The sequence below is a fragment of the Argiope bruennichi genome, chromosome 9 (genome assembly GCF_947563725.1).
Source record: "Argiope bruennichi chromosome 9, qqArgBrue1.1, whole genome shotgun sequence".
Lineage (NCBI taxonomy): Eukaryota > Metazoa > Arthropoda > Arachnida > Araneae > Araneidae > Argiope > Argiope bruennichi.
This window is the reverse complement of record NC_079159.1, coordinates 39773413-39795941: the sequence shown is the minus strand read 5'-3', so window position 1 is coordinate 39795941 and position 22529 is coordinate 39773413. Positions and strand designations below refer to the sequence as shown.

Sequence of the window (22529 nt, the reverse complement as noted above, 5' to 3'; positions counted from 1 at the left end):
ATTGAAATTCTTTGGTTTTAATAAAGATCGGTTAAAAGTTATAATTTTTGCATAGTTAAAATAAAATTGATTAATTTCTCAGACTTTAAAATCTAATAAGAAATAAAGGATTGGCCTAACATTATTTTCAGATATTCCATAATAAGCTACTATTTTAAATTTCAAAAACTGCAACTATTAGTAAAAAAGTCCTTTATTTTTTTAACATTTTTCTCAGAAAAATGCACTCATTTGCATCCCTTTCCAAGGCTTTAAAATAAATTCAAGTACAGTAAAAAATAAAATATATATAGTTCAGTAAAAAATAATTCAATACATTTCTAAAATACCCTTTAGTATTACCCTATACCCTATAGTATTAAACAACTATAATTCATAACTTTCACAAAATTTGTTAACTGGGACACATTTTGAATCCCCGGAAATGTAGATTAAGTTAAACATATTCATTTTCATTGCAAATTTTGATTTTAAAGAGGCCATTAAAAAATTTTTTTGATTAAAAGCTAAATAATTCAAATGATATTTGAAGCATAATGCTATTAAGAAAGTGAGAGAGAGAGAAAAAAAAGAATATTCACTGTATTCAAAAGAATTTAACACTGCATTAACACTTTCTGCTATATATATATAAAAAAACATTTTGAAAGTAAATATACAAACATCAAATAGATATAAAAAACGATATTTTAGGAGATAAACTGATCATAGAAACAATTACCTGGAAAAGTCTGAATAAATGACGACCATAATCGGCAACCATTGATAATAAAGTATCAAAATGAGTTCCATCAGTAGTTTCACTATATGGAGCACATAAGGCAAATGTCAAAAAATCCAGCATAGCTGAAACTACTAGTGCTCCTGTACCTTTATCCTGCATAACAATGTAATTTATCACAGAAAAAAATGTTTATCCATATTTTAAAATTATAAACATTTATCAAGCTTATAAGAACCAGATTTATAACTATTTGTTAATGTAAAAATGTCTAAAAATTTGCACTTAAAAAAATCACAAGTAGCTAATTATTAATCACAAGTTATATTAACTATTCAATAATTTTGAAATACTGATTGAATGCGCTTTTCTATTTTTCAATAATTAATGCCAAATGTTAAAATAAAATCATACCTGAAAATGAGAAGAATAGTAATATGCAGAATACTTTTTAAATTATTATAATTATACTTCAAAATAATGCTCATTATACAAGGTTATTCACTAAGTATAATACCCTTTTGTACAAAAAGTATATCTATTTTAACACTACTTATCACTAACATATTCCTTTTTACTTTTTTTTAGAAATCAGACAACATCATTAAATTTGTTTCTAATGATTTAATGCAAAAAGTTTTATTGATCATTAATATTATTTAAAGATATTCGTTTTAAAAAAGGTTATTTAAACTGTTCATGAAAGTAATACAGTTTTTCCAAATTTCAGGATAAATCTTTATTTATACATAGCACTTTAAAATAGAAATTACAATTTAATGAAACAATCACTTGAATTTAGATTTCTATTACAAGATAATTAACATCACTGTAAATTAATCACTACAATAAAATTAGAAATTAGCCAGTCAATAATCTTTAGTAAAAATCAATCACACTAATACAAAATACACACTCACAATTAATACAAAATCACATTGGAAATATTAAAAGAATTAGTATTTAAACTTCAAATGGGTGATAATTTTATCTTAATTTTTTAAATATATATATATATATATATATATATATATATATATATATATATATATATATATATATATATATATATATATATATATATATATATATATATTGCATGCAATATATATATTGCATATATTGCATGCATATATATATATATTGCATATATTGCATGCATATATATATATCTCCATGCAACATATAGCATGGAGATCCGTTACATTTTTCAATATAGTAGGAAGTAATTTATAGAAAAATTACATCCTAATTATGCATAATAAAATGCATCATATATAACGCAATAAATAAATTAAATATTTTTTAAAGAATTAGTAATTAACAATTATAAACCTAAAATGTCAGCTGTTTCCTTCAATAGATAAGTAAATAAAATAAAAACTTTCCACTTACTATATGCGAAATAAACATTTCAAGTAGACTTTCAAGGAATTTTTTGGAAGACAGCAATGAGCTTTTGTTCAATTGCTCTTGTCTTAAATCATAATCATCATGCATGGGCTAAAATAAAAATAAGAAGTTGACATAAATTACAGTGAATAACAAAACTAAACACTTTACATTAATTTATATGACATTTATAAATCTTAAAATATTCTTCATAAAAATACCAGAAGAAATCATGTAAAAAGAACTGCAGTTTAATTCACAGAATATTTTTAAATTAAAATTTAGTTTTAATATTTTTTTAAAAGCTTTGGCTAAAGTTTAACAAATTATAAACTTTTATGAAATAACATTTTTACTGCAAAATCTTTGTGAAAATTGTGTACTCATATTTGCAAAATCACATTTACTAACAATGTTTTATGACAGTATTTTATTTAAACCTTTGGTTTAATTTTGTTATATGCAGATAATTCATCAGATTTATTTTTCATTCTTTTTTATCTTTAGCCAATAGTTCATATACAAATAAATAAATAATATTTTCTGACTGATCTTATCTATTTTAGGATCATGCTATTTAAAATAATTTTTAAACAGAAAAATACTAAAAATAAGAAAGAACAAAAAGATATCACATACATTTTTATTCAAATGCAAAAATATATATTATTAGCAAAATTCACTTTTTATAATTTATCCATAAAAATGTTAAATATTTTCATCCTGATTCAATTACTACATTTTGTGATATTTTAAGTTTTTGAGCTAAAAGAAATATAAATAAATACATTTGATTGAATAGCCTTTACCTGCATTAAAGCACATAACATATCAATGCTAGCATGTGCAACTCCAGAGTCAGCAATTTTAAGTGCTCTCACAACTTTCAGCCCTAATTTTTCTCTAAATCTAAAACCAATATAAAATTTCAAATCTTAGGATTTATACTTTTCAAAATGTAAAATATGATATAAAAGTAATATTAATCATATTTTCATATATGAGATTAAAATTCAACATTCTGGTTTTTAATATTTGCTTGGATTTAATAACTTAATAATATTATATTAAAAAATCAATAAAATATATAACAGTTTTATTATCTAGAAGGAATTACAGTTTGAAATTCGTAAGCAGTGAAAATCCATTAAGTAAATGAAATGTCTCTTCTGTCAGAATAAAAAATTAACCAGGAAATATATTTGAAAGAAAAATACATAAACTAATTCATATAATAAATGTGTTCCAATTTCATAAGTTATACAAGAAAACTTAAAAGATCATAACATTTGTATAACCCTTTTCTATTAGCATTTGTGGTAAAATAAACATAATAGTTGTATTTCAGAAAAAAAGTTTCGTGCAACTATAAATTTCCCATTCAAAATAAAAGCAGAGTAAGTTGCTTGAATTATTGTTGCAATATATTAAAGGAGATATAGCATGTAAGCTTCCCTATTTAAAAAAATTTCAAGAGAAAATGTATTTACTGTAACATATCAAATTTATTAACAATAAAATATGAAAGAGATAATTTTCATTTATATCACTAAAATGTCTTGTTCAAAGATGTAATTGATTCAAAATTAATTTTAATAAAAAATATTTAAAATAATAAAATTATATTTAAATAATTTTATTATTTTTAATAAAATTATATTAAAAATATAATTATATTAAAATTTATTTATAAATTATATTTAATTATTTAGCATTAAGTGCATAATAAAACAAAACCAATCACCACACAGATATTGTTTTACAAGAAAACACTGCAATTCTTCTTCACTGTGAATGTAGAATATTCACAGTAAAGCATGTTTTACAGAATATTTTTCTTTTAAAAAATAGCAAAACAAACTAGACTAAAATTTTTTTTAAAAATGTCATCTTTTCTTAGGTTCTCTTTTATTTGAAAAGTTATCTAGCGTAAAGAAAATATATCTGTGGGGAAAATATTTCTAATTATTCGATACATTCTTCAAGTCGTTTGAATATTATTAAACACTAGTCATATTCTAAAAATTGTCGCATGATGAGCAATATGGTAATTGAGTATTCAAAATTTAATGTTAATGAATTTTTCAATATCTATCATTTTTATATTTATGCATAATATTATGCATTAATATAAAATTCTAATCAAAGAAATAATGAATTAATTATAATACACTGAATTATAAAATAGTTAAATGATTCTGTTTCCTTTGACAGTTTATATAAAATAATAATTTTTAAAATCACATTTCTTTGAAATTTATTTATTTCCTTTAAAATCTATTATATAATTGCTTTATTTATGTAAAAAAAATTATTCTTTAATAATTATAATTAATTTTCAAGAACTTTATTATTTTAGACATTTTTTTCAAAGATACAAGTATTTAAATAAAACATTTTTATAAATTTATTAAAATAAATAAATTAAACAGAAATAAATTCCAAACATGTTGATTAAGTTAAAAAATTGTTAAAAAACTAAAGTAAATTGACCAGTTATTGAAAGAATGGCTCTCATAATGTGCATTGATTGGTGCCACAAAATGCCTATATACAGCATTAATGGTACCCCCCTACACACACACCACCTCAATTTTTTTTTTCAAAACTAAAAGCACAAATCTCTTCCAAATTGTCACTGGACAAGCCTATAAATCTATATATACCTTTTTTTTTTTTCTTTCTCTACTTTAGTAATCACTGCTTTTATTCAGCCTTTGTAAAAATGTTCTTTATACATATTAAAACAATGACATTATATCAATTTTCCCTTGCTTACTTGGAATAATCATTTTATTTCTCACTTTAAATATACATATATATGCACAAAATATAGTCACAAAACTCACGAAGGAATTTGAGTAAAAGTTGCAAATCCCATTTTTGAGGCAACTAATCTTCGAATGCATTGAAATTGAGCTTCTAGCATTTCAGGTGATTGGTCATCCCCATCTCTTTCTAAGAGAGCCAATAACGCAGGTTGTATAAGCTTCTCCTTGCTCTGCAATAATTTTATTATAAACATTTTTTAAATCATGCAAGTAAATATAAAATTAATGATTAGTTAAATTTATTACAAAATTTAACTCTTAAAATTAATTAATATTTTTCATTTTCTTACAATATGAGCATTGTTTTCCTCCTCTAGAAAAATATCTTATAAAATTATAGCCTTTCAAAGACATTAAGAAAATAAGGGTCATATGATAATTTACCTGGAAAATCTATGAAATCATTATATATTCTTTATTAATAAAAAAATATGCATAACCTTCTCTATGTTCTACTTAATGATATAAAAAAAATCATCAAAAAGGCAAAGTTGCAGATTAAAACCAGAGTATTTCACATATTTCTATTGATTACATAAATAGGTATACATTTTTAAAATAAAAAAGAGGTAAAAAAATTGTTTGTTAAATATACATTTATAAAATGTTGCAGTGTTTTAAGTAATTTAAAATAACATTCTGTGACAAATTACTTCATTTTTTTAATAAGTAAACATAGTATAGTTTCAGGCATAAAAATAAAATTTACTTTATAACAATGGCTAAAATTTCTCAAACATATAAAATTTTGAGCCTCCATAAAAGGTTGAAATTAGAAAATGAGAGAAAAAACAATGTAACATAACAAAATTATAAGGGTAATTTATAATTCCTATCATACATAGACTAAAGAATGAATAAATCAAAACTTGCCTCTACAGTGGCATGAACTAAACCTTTATATGAAATGTTGTTATTAAACTGCACAACTGCTCGAGAAAAATCCCATCTAACTAGAAGAGAAAAATAATATTTAATAAAGAAATGACAAAAATGATTTTGAGAAAGAAATATTAAAATATATTCAAACATATTACAAAGATTTGAAATATACTTTGAGCAAATATGATCATCCTTTTTTACTGAAAGCGAAATTTTACAGTTTGATTGTGTAATTGTAATAAAAAATAATTAATAATAATTGTAATAAAAAATATTGCAGAAAAGGGAAAATATCAGTCCTTAAATTCAAACCTTATAATATATATAAGCTTATAATATATATGTCTATATAATAATTCAGAAGTTCACAATTTATTTAATAATCTGATTTTAGAAATTTATAATCTCTAAAATAGTTTGTATACATGTTGGCAATGTACAAAACAGACCATTTGACTTAAAGCTACCAAATTGGGGACAGATATAAATTGGACAGTGTGACAGTGAACATTGGAATGATTATTTATAATTTTAATCAATTTAAAAAAATCCTAATTTTAGCATTTTTTTTTCAGCAACTTCTGAAAATATTATTGCACAAAAAAGATTTTTATACCATTTCAAAACTCAAAATAATTATCTTTTTAATGATGTAAATTTAGCAGTTGTCTAATTTTTTTAATTATATATATATCAGCCTACTTTTTCAACATTACATTGCAGTCCTAAAATGCAAAACATTTTCATCTATTGTTGAAAGCTAGTAAAAGTTAATGAAGAAGGATTCTGTTTATATAATGAATAGAAAAGTGAAGTTACTGCATTGCAAAGGTTAGAATATAGATAAGCCAAACAATTATATTTTTAATTGTTTTAATGTGTCACGAGATTTGTTTCAATTAAAAAAAAGTTCACATATACAATGAAAAAAACAAATGTAAAACTATTAAAATGATATAGTTGGCATATATATGGATTATTAAAAAAAATTAGTTTATTGGTGGTATCATGGATATGAAATTATGTCTAAGAGATTTAACTGAATTTAAATATAATTAATATACCAAGCAAATCAGCTTGTATTCCTTGTTGAATTCAGAATAAAAAAAAGTTTAATGGTAAAACTGTTTTTGCATACCTTTATTTAACTTATTTTATGTTTGTAAAAGTAAAATGTTGTAATCATTTTTTCCCCCCACTATTGCTTGAAATATAAAGAATCCTGAAATTTTGTACAAATATGTCTTCTCAATGACTACGCAATATTTTAGATATTTTCAGAAATTAATTATCATGTAATTATTCAATGTTAATAAAATTGATTATTTATGAATAGTTGATCTGTTAATGAGTTTGTGGAAAAATTTATTCAAAGGTTCTATAATATTTAAAATAATGAATTATAAAATTTCTTTAGACTAAAGCCTCACACTTTGTTTTTAATGTCCATATTTTTAATTAAGAAATATTTTTAAATTTTTAATATATGCCAATAAAAAATGTGCTTTTAAAATTTTTAAATGATATTTAGGAAAGAGTTCCTTATCAACTTTGACTTTAAAATAAATAAAATGCGCAGAAATTTATCAAATAATATCACAAATTACAGAAATTGTTTTTTTATCAGCATGTATTTAAAATTATTCTCAAGTTAGAAGTGCTTACCTGTTAAGTATTTTATAAATAAAGCAAACAAATAAAACCAAAAGATTGACATAATGAATTCCACTTTGGCTAAAACTGGTCTTCAAGGTCAAATATTTGACGTGCTTTTCTTGTACTTTGTTTCATTAGTTCGCAAATGCATTTTCTTTGCTTCATTTAGTTTGCAACTGTTATTATCATCATCCCTACTTTTTTATTCTCACTTTTTTTAGCATCTGATATTTTTGACACTGTTAATCACATTAGTAATTATTAATTTCGATTGTTGAATATTTATTCAAGTCATTCTTTCTATTCACTTCTAAAATGTCTGATAAAGTGCTATCACTGACCATGCTGCATACACCTTCAAGACGAGGGAAATCAATAAAAAGTGCAGCATGCAGAAACATATTAAATGTTTATTTTAGATTCCAAGAAGAAATTTCTCAAAATTTTATCAATGAAATCGTTGATAAAGTTTTGCATCTTACAGGTATTTCACAAAGAACAGTTTTCCATTTAAAAAAAGAAATAAAGACATCCAGTCCTTTAGGCACTCTTGAAAAGAAACAACCAGGCTCAGTAGGTAAACATTCAAGGCTTGTAAAATATGATGACTTTACATTGTCCTGCATTCAATGAAAATTCCATGCATTTTTTTCATAGAAACGACTCAACATTAGATAAAGTTTTAAAAGATGAGAATGATGATGGATATATTTTCGAAAAACATTAGCTGAATAACACTTTACAGAATATTGGAAGATTTTTTTTTCTTTTTTGGAAAACGATGAGACGAAATGAAGTAACTTTAAAGATTTATTATAATAATGTATCAATAATATTGAACAAAATAATGAAAATAAGGAAAGAATTAATTCTCTGATTTAAAATGATAATATAATAAAGTTAATAAACATTTACTATTTGGCGAAAAATTTGCGTGATAAAAATTTCGCCAGCAATCTGCATTTTTAGTAATTTTGTACTTTAAAGTAACCCACTTCACCTGATGACGACTGCGATTCGCTATGCATAGAATATACACTACTGCCAAGTTAGGCAAAGTATAGTTCCTATTCTTCATTATGATATATTTTTATCTATGAATATATGTTATCTTTTATAAAAGCGAAGATACCATACAAACTATACTTTACATCCTATAAACAATATCTACGATTAAAATATCATTATCCTCTCAAATATATTTATATGAAATGCAAATAAGAAAATCTAGATTAAATACAGGTTTTTCATGCATCCAATTATGAAGAAGCATAATTTTAAATTTAAATATTCAATCTACAAATATATTATTTACTCTTTTTAAAATAGTTCTAATCCACTAGGGTTCAAATTTTTAAAAAAAATTGTTTGATATATAAAAATCTATTTCTATGTGTGATTTATTTAATTGTTAGTGTATATGTACTGTACAAAAATTAATTGAAAAAGAGTATAAATATTCAAAACATAAAACATTTATGATGCAGCCTTTCAACGATAAATGAACATGGATTCTTGACAAATTTCCTTCTTCTTTTATATTGATATGATATTAAATCAAGCATTTAAAATAATTAGTAAACAGAAAAGCTGAGCATTTTTAATTACCAGGTATTGATACTAAAAATCTGAGATGGTTAGTTTCAATTTCCTCATCAACTGGAAGATAAAATGGACCAAAACGTTGTCCACGACATGTTGGCTGCATTTTGACATGAACATCGCAATTCCCAGAAGCTCTTACTCCATCCAACAGTGTAGCCAGGAGAGCATCCCTAAAAAATAACAACATAATAATGAAATAATTAAAAAAAGATGCATAAAAATTTAACATAGCAATAATTAAACATTTCAATAACTTTATAAATAACCTATATAATATATATATATATATATATATATATATATATATATATATATATATATATATATATATATATATATATGTGTGTGTGTGTGTGTGTTAAAGAAAATGAAAAATAGCAGATACTGCAATAAATAATTTTTACAATAAATATAAAAATAGTTTAATTTTAAAGATAATTTTAAGCAGTTTAAAAGAAAGATTAATAATTGAGAGAATTTGTAAAAATAGTAGGAGTATATTAAATAAAATTAAGATAAATAATAAATAGTATAAAAATGAGAATCTTTTTTCAAAGCAATTAAAAACAATATGTATAATAAAATATAAATTAAGCTATAGTAATTATAAACATTAAAATCTTTGTACAATTGCAGACCACAATTATGGTGTACCGACAGACCACAGATTTTACATAAAATTATAAAAATCAATAATTTTATTTACAAATATTGAAAAACTTGACAGAAGAAAAAAACATTTCAGAGGTAAAAGATTGTTTCAGATCAATTACAATAAATGCTGTAATAAATAAAAGTGAGATAAAAAAAATTAGGATATGAGAACAATGCCCATTAACTGGATATAATGACACTAATATCATGCTGAAAGAATGCTATTATGTAATTAATTCAGGATACTGTTACATTCATAGATTCAACATATGTGGAGACATTTCAAATATTATAAGATAATAAGTGAATGTACTTTTCAATTAATAAAATCTTAATCAATATAGAGTTAAACAAAAATAATCTATGGTATATTTATTAAAAGGTATATTTATTATTGGTATATTTATTATGGTATATTTATTATGATATATTTATTATTTAGGCAACTCAGAAAATAAGTCTAGTATTTATTAATAATAATATTATTATCCTAATATATAATATTAATAGTAAGTCGTAAGAAAATGATTTTAATAACAAATAATAGGAGCACTTTAAAATAAAAAGCCTTATCTTTTACCTGTCACTTGATGTATATGATCTAATTTGGCCAGTGACATATTCAACACGAAACTTTTGTGGATTATCAGGATGACGAATCAAAGCATATATCTAATAAAAAAGAAGTTATTTATTATTATACCCTTTTATATAGATTTATATTTTGTGCTAAACTGAATTTTTAGTTTAAGTAATCCACTAAAACACTGATTTTTTACTTTAAATCTCCCACATAATTCTTTATATTTTATCATCACTAAAATTTGAGTAACTTAAAAAGGAAAAATCAATGCATTTTTTTTTTTTTTTAAGAAATTGCTTTAACTTTGTTTCCTAATGGAAAAACTATGTATATTATTATAAATGTTCTTTAAGCACTTATTTTTTTTTTATTTATGTTAGCTCCATGGCAATACCTGAGTTAACTCAAATGAATACATAGAGGAGTTAAAAAAAATAATTAAGGCTTCCATAAACACAGTAATTATTCGATAAAGTAAGTTTTAATCCCATTTAAGGTTTCAGCTGTGTGACATATTTTTATTTTCATTTTCATATTTTATGCAAATCTACTTTGATAGGAAAACCTGAATGAAAAATTTTCACAATTTTTTCACTAGCTGTTGCAAAAACAAAAAAAAAATTATATCTTTTTTGTTAAACAGAAAAGAATTTGTAACACAGTAGATAATGGACTGAATTTGCTTCACACACACTTTAATTAAGGACCTGAGCTGATTCCACATATGTTTTAAAAAGGGGGGGGGGGTATTCTGCCACTTGAGTATCAAAAGTAAATAAATAAATAAAAAGTGAAATGATTTCCATTCTTAAAAATGAGTAGAATCATAAGAAATAGTAGCAGAAGTAAATGGTACTCGTGTGAAAGCTTCCTGTCATGTTAACTCAATGATTTCCAATTTTTTAATAGTTCCCAAGGATGTTTTTTGCCCCCTTATCAAAAACTGGCATAAGCACACTAATGTTTTTTCTTTATGGTACCTCCTAAAATAGGGGTCTTGCCCTCTCCCTTCTCCCTGATTACTATGCCAGTGATCATAAGACAAAATAAATAAATAAAGTCTGAAAATAAAAAAAATTCTATACAAATAAAAAAAATTGTCTTAATAGTAATTTTAAAATTAAAAAAAAAATGTAAAATAAAAAATACAAAACACACTTACAGAATTTAATGGTCTAATAGTGACTATAGAATATGTTTGAGGGTCCCTTTCAATTAAACATGTCTCTGTTAATCCTAAAATTCTTTTTACAGGTTCCTGTAATAAAGAGAAAGCAAACAATAATTTTCAATTAATATGCATGACAATGTTGTTTTTGCTGAATATATACAGAGAAATTGTTAATATAAATCGATACAAACACTTTTTGATTATATGAATTACTTCAATTAATACAAATAATATACAACATAATGTTGTTGTTTTTACTGAATGTCATAGAGAGATCGTTAACATTAAGTCAATGCAAACATTTCTTGGCTCAATGAATTAAAGATAAAAAATGAGTAGATAATAAACCGAATTCTAAACAGTTTATGAATATTAGGGAAGCACTATTAATTATGGATACAGAAAATATTTTATAAAACAATTTTCAAAAGCATTCCAATATCAAAATAATTCTTAGCATAAATATATAGGAACTTTATTATGAGGTCATGGTTTCCAACATAAACATGGATAATCACGCTTTCCAACATAAGCATGCCACAAAATGATATAGAAAATTCCATTATTGAAAAGCAATCAACAAATACACACACACACATTAAAGAAAAAGAAGAAAAAAACTTGTTGTGGGCATATTTTAACAGTATGATATCAAAATTAAGCAACATTTAGAAAATTGGAAAAAAAAAAAAAAAACTTTTTAGATTTTATTAATAAAAAATGATTTTACAATTAAAAAATGATTTTACAATTGCATTAATAAAATATTGAGCACTGTCAGTATCTATACACACATGTTTTCAGCATCAGGTTATACTTAGAACATCCAATAAACTTCAGTGGACTGCAAATGCTCATTATTCACTTAAAAATCTATTTTACTTGCAAAAACATTAAAATCAGTGACCACTAATAGAAAAACATATGGGGGAAAAAATCCTCCAAAGAATTTTAAGAATGAGAAACAACTATTAAAGAAATTTTAATTGAAGCAACATGCAAGTTCTCATAATTTTTTAATCGGGAAATTTTTGTCTTTTATTAATATCAAATTTATACATGAGCAGATTTTTTTTTGAAACTATTAATCTAAATACACTTATTCTTGTGGTAAAAAAATACAAAAAAGAAAAGATGGCAGAGTTTATAAAAATAGACTAATATATAAAAAAGGTTAATATGCTTATAATTTAATTAAAAAATTATAATCAGTCAATTCATAAAAAACAGGTTAGCTATTATATTGAAATATCTAAACTATAGATTTCTTTACTGCAAAATTGGTTTAGCTGAAATTATTGTAGATAAGCAATTAATTAATAACAGCAGCCTATGTTACAACCTATAAATAATTAAATTTCTGCATTATAAATTCATTGAATATAAAAATAGTATTTAATACAAAAAAAAAAAATCCCCACATATGATTATTTTATCTCATCTAATAATAGGCAATTGTAGTTGATGTACTCAATCTGCTTTTTTAAAAATATTGTGAAAAGGAAGAAAATATACTTACACTATATCTAAGAGATTCTTTATGGACGATAAAGTCAGACACTGATGTAATAGCTTCATCTGAACTGTAAAAAAAAAAAAAATGAATTTAGTGAACTTTTTTTTATATATATTTTTGAAATTAAAAAGAAGGTTAAAATATTAAGCATAAATTTACAAAATTTTTAATTAAATCAGTTTATATTTTTAAAAAATTACAATGGAATTTATTTTAAAAATATTCAAAAACTTTCAACATTAAAATTTTTAAAAAAATCAATGAATACATTATTCTCCAATAAATAAAATTAAAATATTTAATAAAATATATTTTAATTTATACAAATTTTGAAGCTACAATTTTTTTAAGAATATTATAAAAATGCACAGTACAAAATTAATTGACAAAGAAAGAATTGATTATTAAAAATATAATAATATTGATAAAAATTACAATAAATAAAGTTAAACAGCTCAACTAGAAAAGACATTTGAAAACAATGGAAATAAAATACTTTCTAACTCATTCAAAACAAATGTTTTAATTAAGTCTATAAATGTTCTATAGATCATATCAAAGACAAAAAAAAATTAATTAAAGTAATTTTTATTTTAAAAATTATAAAAATAATTAAGACTAAATGCTTGTTATAATGTTTAGCTAATACCTAAATTTTCCTAATCTTTTTTCCCAAAATGAATTGGTTGTCATGGTTTCTTTTGCAAGAGGTATACACACTCCAACATTATTCACAGCATACTCAGCAGCTTTTTTCAATAGCTCATCTCTTTTATCACAAATGAAAAAATGCTGAAGAAGAAGCAATTAATTAATATCAATATCGCAAAAATGAGCTAAAAAGCAAAATTGAAATAACTTTTTGATAAATGATAGTTCCAAATTGTTTTTCAAAATATTTAATTCTTAAATAAAGCATAAACAATCTTTTATTACATAATCATATTACAGAATAGTAGAACTGAATAACTAATTTCTAACCATTCTAAAAATACAATGTACAGATAAAATAAGTATTTTAAAACAGCATTAGAAAGAAATGAAAGCACTGAAAAATCAGATTGTGGCAAATTAAAGAAAGGAATAACAAAATACAATTTATAAAGTCTAAACAACATATTTTTAAAAAAAATCAAAGCAATGCATTTAAAACTATACTTTAAAATATAACAAGCATGGAAATCATTCATTAGATTAATAAATTATATTCCTTGGTCTTAATTTACATTTAAATGAAGCAGAAAGCTAAAACAACAAAAAATTACCTGCCGTCCAAACTCATTGCATACAATCACAAAACCACCTTCACGATCTGATATAGGAACTAACTTTTCTATATTTTTATAATCGTATGATGCTATTTCATTACCACTAGTGGCATCTTTTTGGATTATTGAGGCAGGGCCAAGCTCTAGTATAACTGGAAGAGGATTATCTGACCAGTGTAGCTTTGAAGCTCTATAATTCTGAAAGACAATCAACTACTGAAAACCAGATTTGCATAAAAATTAATAATAAATAAATTTAAAAAAAAAAGAAAAGTTGAAATAAAAAAATTTAAAATCAACAATATATAATTCATATAATCAAATATTGTTTTGGTTAAAAGTTACTATCTCACATTAAACCATGAATTAAGGATATATGTTAATAATCAAACTATATATAAATTTTCAAAAATGAGCCATTCAATATGATGCAGTAATTTATTTGTCAAAATATTTTTTTTATAACACAAATTTGTGACAACAATAGAAAACTAGTTACAAACATTTATGAAAATAAATATTTGAAAGTCTCTTAAATTAATTTTCATCCAAAATAATAATAATGAAATCCGATATACTGACGATTTCTTATGTTTATAAATATCGATAACTGTATGTTATTGAAAAGTTAACAGCTAAAAAAACTATTATGAACTGAATTTTTGATTTAAATTGCTCTATCTACAGCTTGCGTGATATGGCTTTTTTTTTTATAAGTGAAGATGTGTTTATAACATTGATATAAAGAAGTATTGCAAATATTATTTTATTAATATCAAAATTCATTTGATTAAATTAAAAATAATTATGAGAATACTTACTGCTGTTACAAATGCTGATTCAGCAAATTTATTTCTGAACCTCTAAATAAAAAAAATAATATATATATATTGGTAAAAATTGTATTAACAGTATAGAGTTTATCTAGATTTTGTTAAATTTAAGTCAAATTTCATATTATTTAAGAATAACATAAGGTAAATATTAAGTGTTTCTAAATGTTTCTATTTAGATAAGATACATTTAAGCATTATTGTTGTTTCCAAGCCCATTGACAAAGTCAGTGATTTTCAGCCGAGGTTTAGCATCTCTTGTTTTTCAGTAGTGCTATCTAGGGCCAAGAGTATGACTTAGCTACTCATGCGTGAAAACACTTTTTACAGGGTGGAATAATACATTTCCTTCATTCATCCACAGATTGTAATTTAGATCTGAATGAGAGAACAATCACTTCTGAATCAGTAACCCCAGTGGTATTGTTTCAACTTGGAGGACTTTATGACCATGACAGGTTTATACGTGCACCAGCCACCTTATACATGGAGAGTCTTCAGCTGGCAAGGTTCGAACTCACTACCCAAGGAATGCAAGAATTAAGAATTATTACCGAAATAAATTTATCTATCTAATCTTTAATAATTGCCAACTCATAAAAAAGATGGCCACTTATAAAAATATAGATTGTTATATTCATAAAGAATAATTTTGTATTATGTTTAACGTAATGCATAAAGTGCTTATTCATCATAATTAAAAGTCAGTAACTTTTTCGTAATATCAGTTTTTGATACATAAAAAGAAGGATGGAGGAAAAAAGTTTTCCACTTTTCAAGTATACATTTATAATGGTATACATTTTATAATGAGTATACTGACATGGCACTTTATATTTCGATGGATTAATAATTTCAAAATAAACATTTCAAACTAGATTTTGCATTTTTTTTAGATAAAAATGCTAATGAAGTTTCTTTAAAATCAAACAAAAATTGATTGATTAAATATAAAGTTTTGGAAGTGCTGTGGTTTCCTTTTCAAAAAACTATTTATCATATCTGATATATTTATATACTATTGTTTAATCTTCCATGGACAAACAGATATATATATATATATATGCTTTTAAAATGCCTGAAAGCAATTAATTTAATTTTAAAATTGTTTTAAGCAAATCTCTTATAAAATACTACATAATAATAATAAAAACAAAACAAAACAAAATTCTTACCAATGCTTCAGTAAGTATTTCAGCTCTAAGTTCAGATGCAAATCTCATTGATTCACTTTTTCTGCCCTTCTTCATATTGATTACAAATTCATCTGTTGTTTGACCTTTTACTGTTGGAGTTATGCTAATAAAATCACTGTAAAACCACTAAAAGAAGAACAGATATATAAAATTCAAATTTTTATAAACCATTTCATAGAATATCAAATAATAATAAATCACACAAAGTAAAAATGTGCCAATGAAATAAAATTTAAAATGATGAAACCTTTAACAAAAATTGAAAATTCTGTATTAAAATTAAAAAATACAAATATGAGTATATTCTTTTTGAATTAAAAAAAAAAAAAGGCAATTGGAGTCATTTTATTTTTAAAGAGGTAGGTATGTATGAAGTTATTGAATGTTTTAAATGCATGTTCTCTGATTATAATTCTTTAAATGTGATCAAAATTATATAAATTCAAAACTTGAGTTTAAAAAAAAAATAATCTGAGTTTTACGAGATCAAAGAAAAATGTAGGAAGATTCTATTTTCTATTTTAGGAAATACAAAATACATAACAGCAGCTATAAATCAATTATGTCTATAAAGGCCAACTAAATAAAGAGGTAATCAAAAATGTTAGGAGATAAATTAAATACAAGTTAAAATGTAAACAGTTCGACTTAAATATAGATGATAGCATAAAAATGAATACATATTCTAATAATATCTGTTTCTGATTTTGTCTTTGCAAAGTTCTCAATTTTTTGAGAACTTTAAACATAAATTTCCTCAAAAAAAAAAAAAAAAAAAAAAAAGTTGTGTGCAGCATATGGAAATTACATATTATTTAAACTGAGAGGAATTGTTCACATATGCAAATTATATGTTAGTGACTAGTATGTCATATATTGTTTTAATAATCAAAAATTAGCTTAATAAAATGTATATAAGTTTTCCGTTGATTGTATTTATGTACTGGCATAGATAAAAGCATTTTAAATTATCTTTATAAATTTCTTTTGACTGTGTGTATGTATGTACATTAACAGAGGCATTTTTCAACAATAACTTTTTTTCGTGACTGATGCATGATATGAATTTCACTCATGAGGAAATATTAAAAAATAGGCCAAATGAATAATTTTTGTTTATGTTTGTGCATCTCTGTAATTTCTACTTTATAAAAAAAGAGTTAGAGCATATAAATTACTTCATCAATGAGTTATAAATATTTCACTCAGAGGAGACCTATTACTTGAGGATTAAACAATAAACATGTGTATTCCTTAAAATAGAATTCCTTGTTATTTTTTTAACTAATTCCTCAACATTCTATTTAATTTGTTGCTCATCTTTACATTTCAGCCATTTTTTCAGGATTCAGAATGATTTTAGAGGATTATAAATATTCAAAATACTAAAAAACAAAACAGCATGTGAAATCTGAGGTTCTCTGTAGCCTACAAAAAAAATTATATAGATATTATAATTCTTCAACAATAAACAACAAAATAAAGGAAACTGTAATAAAAATAATCTTTTTGACAAAATTAATATCAGTAGATGGAAATACAAATTGAACTGACAAAATATATAAATTATTTATAAAGGAGTTATCTCCAATGATGTAACTTTTCAAAAATTACAGCAGCTACATATTGATAAATTTGTCACATAATTAAATAAAGTTAGTGATATTTCTTTATATATTCCATTAAAAGCTTATAAACCATGACATTGCAAGAGTAAAATGAATTGCTTATTAAGCATTATGAACAAAATAATTTTTAATAATAAAAGTATATTGGAACATATTATATCTCAAGTTGGGATAAACTGTGATTAATAAGGTTTATTCCTTCAGTTTTCTTTATTAAATAAATAAACATAGCATTAATTTTCTCATGTTCTATGTTACAAGTCAAGTAATTTTAACTAGAACTTTATTAATTTTACACATATTATCATAAAAAAAAATTATATGTTACACAGCTTATTAAGAAAGATTTATATTGCAAGTATATAATTAGCTAAATACTGTCAATTAATTTTCTATTGTGCATTAAAACACTGAGTATTATCTCTGATTAATAAATATTTAAATTATAAAATTAAACATTCCTAGTGAAAGCTATCTAAATTGAGTTTCATTATTATGGGGGGGGGGTAAAACTAATGAAAGCTTGAATTTGGTTTATAAATTTTAAAAGAAAAATATTTCATCCAAATTCTCTAGTCAGAAAAGAAGGGGAAAAAATTTGAAATAATTTTTAATACATATTTTTTTATTCTTTCTAAATTACAATAAAAATTAAGATGTACTCTCTTTTTTTAATTAATTACAACAATTTTTTAAACAAGGCACAGAACTTAATTATGCATTAATGTCACATATTTAGTTTAGAATTTAAACTTTCATATAAAGAACTCACCTGATTTGTAACTTCCAATTTATTAGGACTGTAAGTAGATATGCCCATGGTCCCAATAGAAAATATTCTTTTGTACCTAAAAGCATAGAAGAAATTTTTTAATGCAATTTATCAAAGTCAGAATTTTAAAGAATTTTTCAAAAGTTAAAAAATTGAATTTTTGATAAAAAGAAGATGAAAAATTATAGAACAGAACATACATATTCTAAAAAAATGTAGAATATTTATTCAATACTTATTGCTTATATAAAATAAAAAAGATTAAGTTAATGGTTTTTAACTTAATCTTTTGGCTGAATGAATCTGGCTTTTGATGAAATCTGAGTACAAATGGAGAAATATGTATCCAACATTTTCAGATGTTAATGAAAACTAATAACTATATAACATGGGAAAAAAAAAAACTTTATCACCGTAGAATTTGAACCTATCTTTTCATTCATCATTTGAACATATCATTTTTTTTTTCAACATTTCTTTAGGAAAAACAGTATAAATGTCAAAAATAGCTAAAAATGTCTTTCCTTCTGAAAGAATTGTTTTGTTTTGTTTTTTTATCATATAATTCACATTAATGACATTTTCAGATCATATGAAAAAATGGTTTTTGGAATACATCACCAGAATGTGAGAAACAATCAAGATAAAAGCAGAAATTAATATACATTTCATGAAAAATTAATCAAAAAAAACTGACACAGGTTAATTAGAAAACAACAAACACAAATTATTAAGACCCACTTACTTCCCCTTCCATGAAAGTTTTGTAACAACAAAACAAGCCACATCTTCATTGTCTTTCAATGGATTCATTTTCTAATATTTACACCTAGAGATCAATTCATGGATCAAAATGGATATTAAATAAAGATGTGAATAATTATTACAGTAAAATTAATGCAATTATATGAAATATTTCAATTATATGAATATTTCCAATAACTTCTAGAAGAGTGAAACTACATAAAATGCAATTAATAAGACTAATTATACTTAGAGAAAGATATTTGTATGATTAAGGAAAAAGGATTCTTAATCTAATTATTAGAAAAATTCTAATAAATATCTAATAATCATATTTCATGTAAATAGGACCAATACAGACTTTCTGCAAGATACAATTTCAATGATTTATTAATTATAAAAACAGAGAGCTATATTTATATTTAAAAATATTTATATTTTAATCTTAATTCTGATGCAAAATAATAATAATACCAAAAAAAAACGATTTTAAAAAATGTCAACAAAAATGATAACAGAAATAAATTAAATAGAATAATCAAATAATTTGTAAAACTATATTATCCTTGAATGGCAGATATAACTACATCAACAAGAAAATGTCTAAAAGTCACAGATACTAAGAACAAGAACTTAACATGCTTTTATTTTAATTATTGAATTAAAATAAAAGTTTAAGATAAAAAGAATAAACAAAATATAACCTGTTAATAAATAGAACAATTATTAATTCATCAATTATTAGGAAATAAAACAAGCCAAAAACAGTATCCCTTTTTATTTATCCTTGTAATTATAAAAAGTGACAACTTGAAGAGCAGAAAAATAAAATATATCTCTTTATAGCAACTTGCTATTTCTGATCAAAATTAATCATGAATATCATTTAATTGCCACTTCCATCGGAAATATCTCAAAATGATTTTTTTTTAGTCATCTTAAAAAGTCATTCAGTCCGATTTATCAAAATAAACAATGCAATCTGACATAACAATCATGCATGTATCAATGGCTAATCAAAACATTCGCCGCAAATGAATGACATTTCTTTCATGTTTTACGGAATATAACCAGTCTTGTAAAATACAATTTTCATAATATTATCTTGTTATATGAATCAGAATTGGAAACTGATTGCGAGAAAACGGCACTCTGCATAGCGCAGCTGATTTTAGTTCCAAAAAAAGTAAATAAAATCTTATTTACAAATCAATATAATACAATCTTTCAAATTAAATTATTCCAGTTGTTAAATTACATTTAAAAAGCACAATCGCATTTGCGCAAAATAACAAGTATTACCTTTTGAATAGTTTTCTACAAGTTCATACATATATCTGTGACCATCAATTTCTAATAATCATTTCTCTCTTTCACATGAACTTTAAATGAAAATCGATGTAACATATACATTTCTATAAAAGACATCGATGAATCTAAGAAATATTATATTGCATAGAGATATATATGTTTATTAAATTTATTTTTAAATAGTCTAGGTTTACGGACATAACTTTATTCAATTATAAACACCGCTAAGAAAACCAAAACTTGGAGGAGGATCACAAAAACTTGAAGCAGGCGAGTCACACGAAAAGTAAATAAAATATTGATGACGATTAAACTTCGATGTGACTTGAAATATGTGCTGCATGTCAAATTTTAAGAGTGGGGAAAATATTAAAAAAAAATAATAATAATATGTGATTCTTTGAAGTAGGAATTTTTATTAAAATATCTAGTTTAGTATATATGTCTCCTTATTGTTTTTTTTTAATTTCATAAAGAAATTTTGTTTGCGTTTAATATAGTTCTAGTTTGACACTATATATACTATTACTATTGGTCTATTACCATTATATATACTATTGGTCCAAACAATTTCAAGAATAATTTTAAAATTCTTTGTTATTCTTACTTTAAAATTTTTTTATATAGAACAATGTGCTCTTAAAAGAGAATAGATGATAAACGAAGGACAGCATGCATGGATCTCGAGCTAATTACCTTGGTAAGGCATGAATAGCTGTGCATCATGTTCAATCGTAATAATATTAAATTTTACTAACCACCTGGTTAGTAAGATTCAGCGTATGTAGATAACAATAAATATAGTTTCATTGAGAAGCTGGAACGGTAAAAAATTATCAATTTAAATTATTACGCTGTTGTTTGGTCTGTATGGTGTTTCGATAGGGGAAAATAAATAAATAAATAAGAAGAACCGCCAGATAAATGATCTCGCAACATTTTCTCCAATATTAAACACATTTTAAGGACCCACAAGCAACTTCTGAGGCTTCTTGTAACAGAGTTTTAGTTTCATAACCCAGGGATGATGTGTCTGGGACCCGATTCCATGGATGCCTGGTTATGGAATCTGTTCTGATTTTTCATATCGTTAAATAGCATAGTGAACGTTAAAATTATCAATGTTTAAATGTGTTTCTGTTGGTGTGTAGCAGAAACGTAGAGAGCGCTTCTGCTATTCCGTTATTTTATATTGGTTCAAAATTATACGATCCATAATCCAAATAAGTCTTCTGCATATTCTATAACTAAATTAAACTGTTGTTGTCATTACCTTGAAAGTTAAAATTCCATGGTTCATCTTACCTCAGAAACAGCTGAATGAAACCTTACGTCTAATATCAAAAGAATTATATAGCTGTCATGGAGGGTTTAAAAAAAACCAAGATTTTATTTTGTCTGAAAAAAGTTTAATATCATTTAATCAATCCTCATGTTATTTCCAGAATTTCCTTTATATTCAAAAATCCTATAGAGTATTACGCCATTTCATGTTCATTTATTGGGGCTTCAATATAACTAAAGTGTCAAAAGAAATCATCATTTTTAAGTTTTGAAACATTTTATAACACGTATTCTAATAAACTAATAATTTTTTCCTGCAGTAGAATCATATTTTATCGACAAATATATATATATCATGAGTTCTCTGATAATGATATTTAAAGGTCGATACACTTTAATTAACATCCTGATTTTACCTTGCAGATTACATTTTCTTAGATCATTTCAAGCCTAGTTTTGAGAAACAATTTTGAAGATCATAT

General features: G+C 23.7%; 1 protein-coding gene across 2 annotated transcripts in view; it reads right to left on the bottom strand.

Annotated features, from left to right (window-relative positions):
• LOC129983730 (dnaJ homolog subfamily C member 13-like) overlaps nucleotides 1–21032 on the bottom strand; it is a 67140-nt gene extending 46108 nt beyond the window's left edge. For both annotated transcript variants that reach the window (XM_056093328.1, XM_056093329.1), the window contains exons 1-16: nucleotides 20755–21032; nucleotides 19454–19537; nucleotides 18709–18784; nucleotides 16288–16434; nucleotides 15101–15142; nucleotides 14277–14477; nucleotides 13661–13803; nucleotides 13015–13078; nucleotides 11487–11582; nucleotides 10322–10413; nucleotides 9091–9257; nucleotides 5818–5897; nucleotides 4963–5114; nucleotides 2923–3022; nucleotides 2117–2224; nucleotides 722–877 (exon numbers count right to left, since the gene is read on the bottom strand). In XM_056093328.1, coding sequence (XP_055949303.1) covers nucleotides 722–877; nucleotides 2117–2224; nucleotides 2923–3022; nucleotides 4963–5114; nucleotides 5818–5897; nucleotides 9091–9257; nucleotides 10322–10413; nucleotides 11487–11582; nucleotides 13015–13078; nucleotides 13661–13803; nucleotides 14277–14477; nucleotides 15101–15142; nucleotides 16288–16434; nucleotides 18709–18784; nucleotides 19454–19521 — 1692 coding nt within the window. In that variant the 5' untranslated portion in view covers nucleotides 19522–19537; nucleotides 20755–21032. The remainder of the gene's footprint in view (nucleotides 1–721; nucleotides 878–2116; nucleotides 2225–2922; nucleotides 3023–4962; nucleotides 5115–5817; nucleotides 5898–9090; nucleotides 9258–10321; nucleotides 10414–11486; nucleotides 11583–13014; nucleotides 13079–13660; nucleotides 13804–14276; nucleotides 14478–15100; nucleotides 15143–16287; nucleotides 16435–18708; nucleotides 18785–19453; nucleotides 19538–20754) is intronic.
• Nucleotides 21033–22529: the final 1497 nt, after the last annotated feature.